Raw genomic sequence first — 11,728 nt, 5'->3', positions numbered from 1 at the left:
ATGACCTTCAACATATTCAGTTTTCCACACAAGTTTTAAAAGTAGATTATGACAACTCACAGATACAAATAAGGCACCAATATCACTGAGGACAATCAGGTGTAACCAAGCACTTGGTTTTATGTAAAGAATATGGATCTAAAGTCTTCCCAAAAAACAAAAGAGATTTCTTTCTTAGTCAATATCAGTCATCAAAGGTTACAAATCGTGTCTAAAGAGTTTGGATTCCACCTATCAACAGTCAAATGGAGGAAATTCAGGACCACAGCAACCCCACGAGGAGTTTCTGATGAACAAAGTTCATTCTAAGAGCAAGGTGTCTAAGGAACCCAGAGTAACTTCCGAGCAATTAAAGGCCACGCCATATCCCATGCCATATTAAAGGCCATATCCCATGTCAAATAATCTCTCAAATAACTCTCAAACAACTATCTGATTGTAGAATCTGTGTATTTTAGCATAACAACTTTTTGCTATCTGTGAAACATCTTATAGGCTAGGTCTATCTTATTGCATGTGGGTCACTGCAGCTTGTCATCTTTGATAGAACGATATTTGGATTACAGAAGCATATTCTACAGGGAAGGTGTTAGGATATTTGTTCATAAGCTTAAATTGGTCAAAACAACAACCCTTAAGAACATCAGTCATCCTACCAATGTATAGCTGAGGAATAAAGATCATGTTTAGAAAAGACCAAGCCAAGTCCTGACTTTATTCCAACAGAAATGCTGATGAAGCACCTAAAACAAGCATTTCATTTAAGGAAGCCCATCAAGTTGAATCAAGTTGAAACTGTTTAGTTCCTCAAACTTGATGAGCAGGACCAGGAGCTCCTTGAAATGTTAAGCTGATTTTATGGCTGCACAAAGGGGACAAACCAGATGCTACAAGCAAAACCCAGAGAGCTAATTTGATATTTTTTCCAGTGTTGGTCATCTTACTATAAAAAAGTAATTAGTTACAGTTACACATTTCTCCCAAAAAGCAAATGAGTTAGTAACCAATTGAGCAATTGAGTTAGTAAGTTAGGTAATGAGTTACCTCATTGTAAGAGTAATTAGTTACTCAGCAAAGTAACTGTGACGTTATTTTTCATGTTCTATAAGCTATTACTTTCTATAACATCTTTGACGTCAAATGTTTATATTAACTGACTGAAGAATAAAAACACTATATGAAGTATTTTAGAACATTTGGTATTTATTTGAACTCAATAGATTGCAGCCTGTATGATATGCATAGAAATAAAAAAATATAAAAAAATAAATATTGAAAATAAAATTCAAGTGCAAAATTGAGAATTATTATTTGTAAGTTCCTGTGAAGTAATGCTCACCTGATTCCAGATTTAAGGATTTAGGTTCAAGATCTTGAAATACTTCCATCTGAGGACATGTTCTAGTGTAAACACGTCAAAGCCCATTACTGTTAGTTGCATTTTAGCCAACCGTTCACATCTTTTCACTCCTCGCAACCTTCACCAGAGGCTTTTACATTCTTGAATTAATGAATATTTTTCTTTTATTTGTGTCTTCTTTGTGTCTCTTAATGCTAGAATTGATCTGAATGTCTACAGACTATTGCAAAACAAATGTAGACTTGCTGTAAACTAAATGGAGAACGAGGGTGAAAACTTAAGAGATAACGGCAGTAAATCCTCAATGAGGAGGAACACAATACTACTGTGCACTGATTGGCTGGCGAGACGGACTGTCACCGCAACAGCTCTGTCTCGCGCTCGCGCCAGCGCACGAGCGCGCGTTGCAGCCCTCCTGCAGTTTGTTTCAGTACAAGCTTACAGATATGGCTGCTCTCAGTAAAATACCGCACAACTGCTACGAGGTTGGTCATACATGGAGCCCATCGTGTGTACAGGCTGCTGCAGATATTACCAGGGGCGCTCTGGAGGTCTCCTTCAAAATATATGCTCCTCTTTACCTGGTAAGATGGTATGCCCTCAGAATTTGGGCTTTATCTTCAGACTTTGGAACCAGCTAAAGTTAGCTAGCTAGCAAGGCTAAGTGGTTAAGAGAACTACTAAAGATTAGCAAGAGCTGCAACTGGGGTCTAAGTTCACATAATGCTCGTGGGCTGACAGGAAAGGGGGCTAAAACATTTCATGCAATGTTGCCCTTTTAGAGTACACACAAAGGTCATGATGAGAAAGGCTATTTAGGTGTTACCGCGCAATAAGTTTCACATTAACTCGTAACACTAAAGTGTTACCTCGCCTTTAGTAGTATGTTTGTTTCGCTTTAGCTCGCAATAAGTATTGCATTGCCTTCCCATGATTTTTACGGGTTCTCTGACCCATTGCGAAGACTCAGCTGTGTTATGTCGTTAGTTGTTATCAGTTAGTTAAACTGCTGTAGTGGTGACTACAGGGAGATCTAGTTAAGTCTGCACCATTACATTGAGAATTAATTTTCAAGGAGCTGTTTCAGGGGCTGTTTCTCATAAAGGTATTACACAGCTGTCATTGTTTTAAATGTGGCGATAAGACTTTATTTGAATGACTATGGCTACAAATGCAGTGGTTGTGTTTGGCTGGCAGAGTAACCCTGTTTTGAAGCTACTTTATGTTAAGGCTACATCATGGTAAGCAAACGGTCATCTTAACCTCAACCACATGAAGTATCTCAGTTTATTTTAAGTGGTAGGCAGCTGAAGACACAATATCAGAGTTAATGCCATTGAGTGGGATTCTTTCACTATTTAACCTAGTCGCCTTTATCAGATTCTATTGACAGTTTTTGTTACTCTCTGAAAATTCATTAAGACTTGAAGATGTGTACAGCTCCACTTTGAGGTTTTCTCAACTCTCACGATGCAGTCATTAGGCAGCCAATCATGAGGAACTTGCACAGTGACTGCCACTCGACTGTGTATTGCAGATAGCAGCAGTTCTACGGAGAAGGAAGAAGGATTACTATTTTAAAAGGCTTCTCCCTGAGATCCTATGGTCTACCTCTTTCCTAACTGCCAATGGAGGTCTCTTCATTGTCTTCTTCTGCATTCTCAGGTTAGTAGGTCCAGTGGATGTCAAACGTATACCACATTTAGATTTAGATAATTTCTTCAATTGTTGTATCAGTTTAAATGCCCACTGCATTTTCCACAAACTATCTCACTGCTGCAAGATTTAAACAAATCCTGTATGTGGCCAGTAAGAAAGAAAACGTATGATATTGATATGATGAGTGCAGCACATTATCGAGACGTTACCAGTGTTAACGACATCACCCTTCTTATACTTTCTAACACCGCAGTTAATAACCAACAGGTGACAGCCCGTTGCTTTAGTGCTTCATTAGATATCAAAGCTAAAAACAACATAGTATTGAGATGAAAGCCCCATAAAGTCTGTATTCTCCTTCTTACTCTTTGTCATAACTTGTTTATTTGCTGGTTTATAACCTGGGCTGTTTGGTGGTGTGATGGTTGTTCTCACATGTAAAGCGTGGCTTCCTCCCACCCAAAATCAAGCATGTTAGGCTAATTGGTGACTCTAAATTAACCTGAGGAGTGAGTGTGAGCGCATATGGTTGTTTGTCTCTGTGGGGCCCCGTAATGAACTTGATTAAGCCGGTATAGAAAATGGATGGTTTATAATCCACAACCGACTGGCCAGGAAAGGGCAAACATCACGGCACACAACAATCTGTAGAACAAAAACAATTTGCAATTTTCTCCAGGTTGTGATTCGGACAGTTATTGACAATTATTAAATCTGAATCTGTAAACAAAGCCACCTCCAGGTATGTGTATCATGAGTTATTGTTGTGATGTTGACCAAAAGAGAGCCGCCTTCGTGATATGGAAGACATTGGCTTTGGGTTCATCAGACCTCCCTAACCTCTTCATTTTTCCTCATAATAGACCCTTTAACTGAAGATCACAGGTTAGTCAAGGCTGTTTGGAGAAGAGAACAAGCCAGTGTGTGGACTTTTTTTTTTTTTTTAAATGTGGCCATGAAAAGTGGTAAAGATTTGAACCTAAAAGCATAATAGGCTTCCTGTTATAAATGAATGAATGACTATCTAATGATAAAGAATGAAGAGTAAAATGATGGAGTGTTTATTTCACTTCAGGAAACTGTTTGGAGGGTTCTACTCCTGGTCTTCCGGGTTTGGAGCAGCACTGCCTGCCTCCTACATTGCCATCCTCCTGGAGCGCAAGAGCAGGTGAGTCTTTTTGGTTTATTTTCATCACCCCTTGTAGCCTCAAACTAATTTGCAAAAATACAACACAGAGTACACGTGGTTGCGTGTCCTCTTGTACATTCATGTGCTTTGTTGTTTTTTTTTTTGTTGATTGAGATGTTTTCCTTCTTCATCCCTGCCAGGAGAGGGTTACTGACAATTTACATGGCGAATCTTGTAAGAGCTGCTCTGTTGTTTTTTTTTTTTCATTTGTAAAGCAATACAATAGTGTTTTGTCACAATTTGTGTATCTAATGACTTGATCTTATCAGGCTAGTGAGACGTTGTTCCGCATGGCAGTGACCCGTGGCATCGTCAAACCCATCAGACATGGCGAGGTAAGTTCAAATGAGGTGTGGACAGACCAACTTACCAGGTATCCCTGTTTGAGTTTTTAACCAGCAGCAGGATAATGTTGGAATTTAAGGTAGTATATTTAGCTTTGTCCGAAAGTCCTCCTAAATGATCACAACAGTGAAGTATAGTTATGAAAAGTGGTTTCAGTTTTGTACAGTGTGAACAGATCCATTTCAGTCAGCGAGTATTGATTGACCACTTTTATCACCGTTGCATGATGGGATTGAAGTCCTGATATTTCTCGCTCTGCTTCCCATTAGGTGCTCTTGTTCTGCGTAACGGCATCACTCTTCATGTTCCTCTTCAGGTCAGAATGAGTACACAGTTTTGCACTGCAACGTTTAATAGCCCTAAGGACGAAAGAAGTGAATGTTCAAAGTTAGAAATAAATTTTGTTTTATATTACAGGAGTAAGGATGGTCTCAAAGGCTTTGCATTTTCTGCATTAAAGTAAGTGGACCCTGCTCCTGCTTTTCCCTCGTGTTAGGCTGCTGATAGTGTCTTGATTAAGGTTGTAAATGTGTGCTGTTTTCTGTCACAGATTCATCATTGGGAAGGAAGAGATTCCGACTCATTCTACTCAGGCAGAACCTGTTGGAACGTGGCCCCCCGAGAGGCCAGCTGCTATAGAGACTGAGCATTCAGAAGCACCAGCAGAAAGGCCCAGCTCGAGGAGGAAAACTCTGATAGCCTACACCAGGGAACTGCTGGAATCTATGTGAGAGAAAACACACCTTTACACAAACAAAGCATGGATTGACAGAGAGTGGTGGTCAGTACTGATTCTTTCTGTTTCTGTTTGCTTTTTTTATTTAGATGTAGACATGGTCCAAGACACAGATGTTGTAAACATCACCAAGACAACTGCATCTCCTACTGTGTTAAAGTAAGTCTTTTTCTTTTTCTGTTGAGATCTCCCTCATTTGACAATGGGTTTATATTGCTCAAATGATTTACAGCTGGATCAGTGACAATCAAGATTTGACATCATTTTTACTTGCAGGGATTTGTCAGGATGTTCAGTATTGGCTACCTTATCCAGTGTTGTCTCAAAGTGCCCTCGGCATTCAGACAGATGTTCTCTAAACCCTCACGGCTCCCCTCTGTCTTCTACAACAAAGAAAACTTCCAGCTCGGGGCTTTTCTAGGCTCCTTTGTCAGTATCTATAAGGTACATTTAAGCTTTTGTTTTTTTAAATTTTCCTTTCTTCTTTTAATTCATGCCTTATTTTTGGCAGTCACAAAGTTTCCCTTCCCAAACATGAATCTGACCTTCTTGTCCTATATGCTGATATGACTTGAATGTTATTTTTCTTTGCTTTAGGGAACAAGCTGTTTGTTGCGCTGGGTGCGTGACATTGATGATGAACTTCATGGCCTGATAGCTGGTAAGACAGGATTGTGTTAATTGTTGGAGGAAGTCCCTGCAGGCCAATCCTCCGATGGATTTTGTCACATCTTGGCTGATGCGCGGTTGTCTCTTTTCCTATCTCCTCTGTCTCTCAAGGATTCCTGGCTGGTATCTCAATGTTCTTCTACAAAAGCACCACAATAACCATGTATCTCTTCTCTAAGCTGGTGGAGGTAAATGGCTACCAACACAAGAAGCCGTATCTTACATTGTGTCACTCTGTTACTGATCGTGGTAGTGAAAGCTCTCTTGCTGAGAAAATGTCCACTCATAAAGTCATGTGAGGTAGGAACAGAGGTAAAATGGACTATGTGTGTAAAGGTAAGACGGTACTGCGAGTCTGAGCAAGCTTTTTACTATTATTATTTTATTATTATCTTCTTTTTATTATGTCCTGTCACTTAAAAAAAAGTAAAACATTAGAATTAAAGGAGGGTGTGCTTCTTCTAAAGCCCAGATAGACTGTTTTGAATGATGCACTCACACAAGAAACCGGTTTACTCTGAGAAAAGGACTTACGAGGTGTTTACATGCACCGTGGCGATCAGGTTACTGTATGTCTGTAGGTCAGCCAGTGCACTGGAACCTATTAGAAATGTCCAAAACAGTGGTAGTGTTTTGTACGCAGAATGGTGTTATGACATAAAATTGATTAGTACACCGATCAGCCATATCATTAAAAGCACCTGTGAAATACAGTGTTGGTAATTGTCATGCAGTTCTGCCCACTCAGGTCACATGGACCTCTGAGGTTACCTAACAGTGTCAGCAGGTGCCTATTTTCTATTTTTGATTAAGCTGGTGCTGGTGCTGGTTCAGAGCGAGTGCTGTGTGATGGGATTATGGAGTCCAGGCAGACCAACGAAAACTCGCCTTGTATTGGAAAAACTGTAGCAGTATAACCTCCAGTCTACCTTCTTTTATAGGGAACAATTTAAAAAAAAAAAAAAAAAAAACCACAGCTCTAGAGCATAGAATGCATAAACTGAAACTAAAAGTTTTTATAGACGCACACTCGTGATATTAGACATTGAGTTGCTAGGAAATCACCCCTTTTATACAAAAGCTGCAAAAAAGACAAGCAATCTCCTTGAACTCTATCACTCAAAAGCACAGCTGGAACAGACACATAGTGGCGTAATGACATGCCAAAGCAGACTGGTTTTAAAAGGGTTCTAAAGTTCAACCAACTCCAAACTGGCACCAGGCTCATGTAGGTCAAACAGAGGTAAAAGTTTTATTTATAACTGTCAGTGGTTTTGTTGGTGTGTGTTGTTAGCGTTTAGATTTGTGCCTCTCTGAAGCTCATTTCTGTTAGATACTTTCATCGTTGACAGCACATGTGATCCCTCTTTTCAGACTATGTACTTCAAGGGTATCGAGGCTGGCCGGTTCCCTTACTTCCCACACGCTGACACTGTTATTTACGCCATCTCCACAGCCATTTGTTTCCATGCTGTGAGTAACACTTAAGGACGCACCTACTCACATAAATGTGCTTCACACACGCGTTGGTTTTCTGCTGACTCAGGACATGTTTGGCTTGTGACATTTCCGCAGGCTGTGATGGAAGTGCAGAACCTCAGGCCCTCGTACTGGAAGTTCCTGCTGCGTTTAACGCAGGGCAGGTATGAGCCTGTGCTGTGAAATCTGTCGCTTTTAAGCAGTGTTTTTGGTTGGGAATCACCATTTGTTTCAGATGTGTTTGTGATCTGCTGTTCAAAAGAGAGACATGTTGCTTGTTTATTATTGCAAGATTTAAATCTTGATAATGGTGGCAGAATTTCAAGGAAACTGACATTGTGACATAATTCGTAGTGTGTTAGTCATTAGGGGTTATGTTCCTCATAAATAAACAACAGTATATAAGTAAGTCACGACGTAGCCGTCCCTGATAAAGCTGCCTCCTTTTTTTGATCAATGGACAGTCTGAGTTGTATGTTTGATAATTATTGTCTCTCTACTTTCCTAGATTTGCTCAGATGAATCGGGAGTTGCTCGATGTGTTTGGGACACAGGCATCCAGGGACTTTAAAGGCTTTGTGCCCAAACTGGACCCTCATTACACCACAGTGCCCAGTAGAACTGTGCTTCCACCTGGAGGTGACATCCAGCTTGGATGAATTACGACTCGGCTCTTTAGGGGACTTTAGGGGTTACCTCAAAGGAAAATGGACGACGTGGCTATTCATTCAGAGTAGCTTATGGATTTTCTAAAGGTGATATAATTGTTTAGAAGTGATGCGGTTGTGTTATGAGGTGTGAAAGGCTTCAGATGAAACAAAAGCATAAGATTTGTCCCAAAGCAGGAAGTCATGACTTTTAATTGTGCAGATGCACAGATCCACTCGTTGATCCCAGCCTGAACACGAAACTCACCGCACTGCAGCCTTTAACCTTTGGCACTGGTGAGCAGAAGGCTAAATTATGAGCAGCTTTTACAAAATTACAAAATTTGAAAGACTCAGAATATGATACAACCACATTCCTCTTCTCCATTATTCACAGCAGCCCGGGTTTGTCGTTGGCGAACCCATTTTTGTTTGAAAAGCTGCATTCAAGTCAGTGGGCGGAACCGTAGACTGTAAATGAAAGATGGGACAAATTAATCAGCCACTGGTTTGTGAAGCCTGCTGTGAAACCTCAAATTCAGCATTCGATCTCACCTTCTTGGTATTTTTCTTTTAATCAGAAGTAACCCGGAAGTGATCCTGGGACCACTATAGAATTATTTTAAAAAAAGGTCACCATTTTACCGTCACAAGGAGCAAATCTGTGTTATGATGTCGGGTCCTTTGACACCAGCTGTGTTGGTAACCGTGCTGTATTGGAGCCGACGGCCTGTTGGTGAAACTCACCCATCGTACTGGTATAGAAACTCACGCCTGATTTTTGACTGAGATTCAAAAGCAGAACGAATTTGAGATTACTCGCTGACATTTTCCTGAATTTGCATTTAAGCCGATGAGTGTATCTGATGGTGTTTCTAACTATGTAGCCTTATCAAATATTTTATGCATAATGACAATGGGAGATGTATTTAGATTTTATTCTATGAGATAAAGCGCAGAGAGATTTATTTTATTCCCATCAGACAGTGTTTGTTTCAGCGAAGTGAGCCACATTAACTTTGTGGGCTTGAAGAAAACATAAAGGACAAAAAGGCAAGCAGTGCGTTGTGAACAAACCACTGAAAAAGAGTCGGTGCTGGGAAATTTCACCGAACAATTCCGAACTGAGAATCTCATTTTGCACATGAAACTGGGTAAAGCTTACCTGAGAAATCAAGCGTACATTCAGATCATTGATCATTTTAAAACCTGCAGAAAGATCGGTTTACTTCAAATGTTTTACACGGAAATGTCGATATATTTCAAGTGAGACAGTAATTCTGCCAACTGAAGAGATTATTTTGTCGGTGGACTTTGGTAGTGCGGCAAACGAGGGAGGGAACTTCTCTCTCTCCCCCTACTGTGTGCATAAAGTATGCCTGAAACTAGCGGCTGTCAGCTGTGCCGTCACAGTCATCGACTTTTTATTTTTTTGTCTATTTCTATGGGAACCAAACCCAGCTGAAATGACGTGTTTTGTTTCAAACAATCTTTTTAAGAAACCGTTGACATTTTAATCTACGCCGGCTGGAAATCAACGAGCTGAACTCTAATGGGAAAAAAGAAAACGATGTTACGAAGAGGAAGATCTGGGTTCCACACAGAAGCCTTTGCTTGACTGTTGTCTGTTAATAAAAGAATTTTAAAAAAAATCACACTGCAATCAACTTTTGGTTGGGATGTTTTTTTGTGGGTAAGAAATAAAGATGCCGGCCATATTCTGTTCTCAGCAGAGAGTTTATTACGTGTTTTGATCAACTGACTATGTAGTTCTTTAAGTAAATGACACGGTGGCCACTTCTCTTCTTCACGTCAGACTTTTACCAAAAAAAATTCTGTTATTAACTTGAGTCCCTAATGATAACTATATCTAATTAGACTTTCTAGTTGTTAACTCTCATGAACATACCTGTAAGTTGTTTTAGCTAATTTCCTTTCAAATCTTCACACAACTCCACACCAGAAACCATAATAGTGAAAAACACACATTGAAATGTGTGTTTCAACAAGAGGTGTTTGCAAAAAAAGTCTAATCTGATGTTCCTAGTTATATTATTTTTCTTTATTCATGTAAAGCTGGTTTACATTGAAGCAGCTCTTTTCATTCAAATGCAGGACTTGTTCTGCTGTGCCGAGCTGCTTTGCATTTATCTGAAGTCTTTCGTAAGCAAAGAGTCCTTCGATAGATGTTCCATCTGCAGCAGAATGTACACAACTTCTGAAACCGTTGCACAGTGTAGCAGCTAGACTGTAGCTGAAGGTCCTTTGGCTATTCTGTGAGCCCTTCGGTCATTTCTCAAGGCCTTAAGATGAGAAGTAGCCGCGATAAAAGTATAACTCTGAGTACTTTGCCACTGGTGCACAAAGTGAGCACGGTGCGCCATCATTTTGCACAGCACTCTGAACTTTTGACCATTTTATATAAAAAAACAGATGAAATGGCAGCTTTGCGAAGGAAATGAAAACTTAATGTTTTAAAAAATATATATATTTTTTCCCTAATAGGTTATTATTTGTATTAGTCATTTAAATCAAAGGTTTTGTTCATTTGTTTTAAAGCCATAAATAGTTACATTAAACAGTTAGTTACTCTCAAAAAGTCATCACTGGGGCAGAATAATGTTACAATAATGTTCAGCCGTGCAATCTAAGTTGCAGATGGCTATGAATTTTTCTTAATTGATTCCCCAGAGGAAACTTTAAAGGCTTCTTCTCTTGATGTACCCTCAGCCCTAAAAGATGGACAATCTATAAATAAATCGTTGGGTGATGAACATAAGTTTGTTGTCGGCAGTAAGTTCAGAGAGGGCGGAAATTAGTCATAAGGTTTCTAGTTTACTCCAAACAGACGAGAAGAAATACAAATGTGCAAACCGGAGAGGGGTGACAGGTTTAGTTGTAGTGCTTGCTCCAAATTGAGCTTTAGCTTTTGAACTGTCCACTGATTGCTGGGAGCATGGGCACCGTTCCTGAGTTCATTCTTCCAATGTTCCACATCTCCATGCGGGCTGATTCTTTGTCAGCAATTCATACTGAATAAGGCTTTGGTGTTCATCATTAACAGTGAGATCATATTCAAGTACAATCATTTAATTTTTTTACTACAAAAAGATAGATGAATTGGAATAATTTACTGAATGTTTATTTTGCTTAGCCATTTGATTAATGCAGATTTTTGTTCTTGACTGGTCCAGAAAAACCCTACATAGTGAATCCCTGATAGCTTTAATCGGTTCACTTTTGACTGATAGTCTGTCACCCTTTAATTTTGTTCCAGAAAATATTAGGATTTCAATTTAGTACATTTTAAAGTTTGAAATCTTTAGTTTTGATTTAGATCCAATAAGAATAATTTGCGTAATTTGGAAAAACGGCTAACTGATTTGAAAAGCAATACTATTCTATCTTTAGACTAGAGCTGATAGACTGATAGCAAAGACATATAAACAAATACTCTTTCTAATGTCTATGGCTGATAGACGTCCTAACTATGTGACGACGATGCCTTATTATGAAAGATATCGACAGGAAGTCACTCTATCACTTCATAAGCGAAAACTTGAACATAGCACATGGTAATGCTACATTCGGGGATCACCGAGAACTCGGAATTTTTTAATTCAACTTGTAAAATCAAAGTGTTT

At 39.4% G+C, this 11,728-nt stretch overlaps 1 protein-coding gene across 1 annotated transcript; it reads left to right on the top strand.

Annotated features, from left to right (window-relative positions):
* The first annotated feature begins 1,772 nt into the window (after nucleotides 1-1,772).
* Nucleotides 1,773-9,724, top strand: tmem135 (transmembrane protein 135). The gene is made up of 15 exons (XM_072374907.1): nucleotides 1,773-1,944; nucleotides 2,898-3,025; nucleotides 4,095-4,187; nucleotides 4,349-4,382; nucleotides 4,478-4,543; nucleotides 4,823-4,869; nucleotides 4,971-5,012; nucleotides 5,104-5,280; nucleotides 5,379-5,448; nucleotides 5,566-5,733; nucleotides 5,887-5,950; nucleotides 6,070-6,146; nucleotides 7,333-7,431; nucleotides 7,534-7,601; nucleotides 7,946-9,724. The coding sequence occupies exons 1-15, from the start codon at nucleotides 1,807-1,809 to the stop codon at nucleotides 8,094-8,096; spliced, it is 1,422 nt and encodes a 473-aa protein (XP_072231008.1). The 5' UTR covers nucleotides 1,773-1,806; the 3' UTR covers nucleotides 8,097-9,724.
* The last annotated feature ends 2,004 nt before the right edge of the window (nucleotides 9,725-11,728 follow it).

Source organism: Leuresthes tenuis, unplaced genomic scaffold (assembly GCF_036924035.1).
Source record: "Leuresthes tenuis unplaced genomic scaffold, fLeuTen1.0.hap1 SCAF_21, whole genome shotgun sequence".
NCBI lineage: Eukaryota > Metazoa > Chordata > Actinopteri > Atheriniformes > Atherinopsidae > Leuresthes > Leuresthes tenuis.
This window is presented reverse-complemented; position numbering and strand designations above follow the sequence as displayed.

Excerpts from the sequence above, each read along its gene's own strand:
- tmem135 (XM_072374907.1), top strand. The coding sequence starts at position 1,807 with ATGGCTGCTCTCAGTAAAATACCGCACAACTGCTACGAGGTTGGTCAT. Across the intron at positions 3,026-4,094 it reads GTCTTCTTCTGCATTCTCAG|GAAACTGTTTGGAGGGTTCT; the intron begins GTTAGTAGGTCC and ends ATTTCACTTCAG. Across the intron at positions 5,951-6,069 it reads ACTTCATGGCCTGATAGCTG|GATTCCTGGCTGGTATCTCA; the intron begins GTAAGACAGGAT and ends CTGTCTCTCAAG.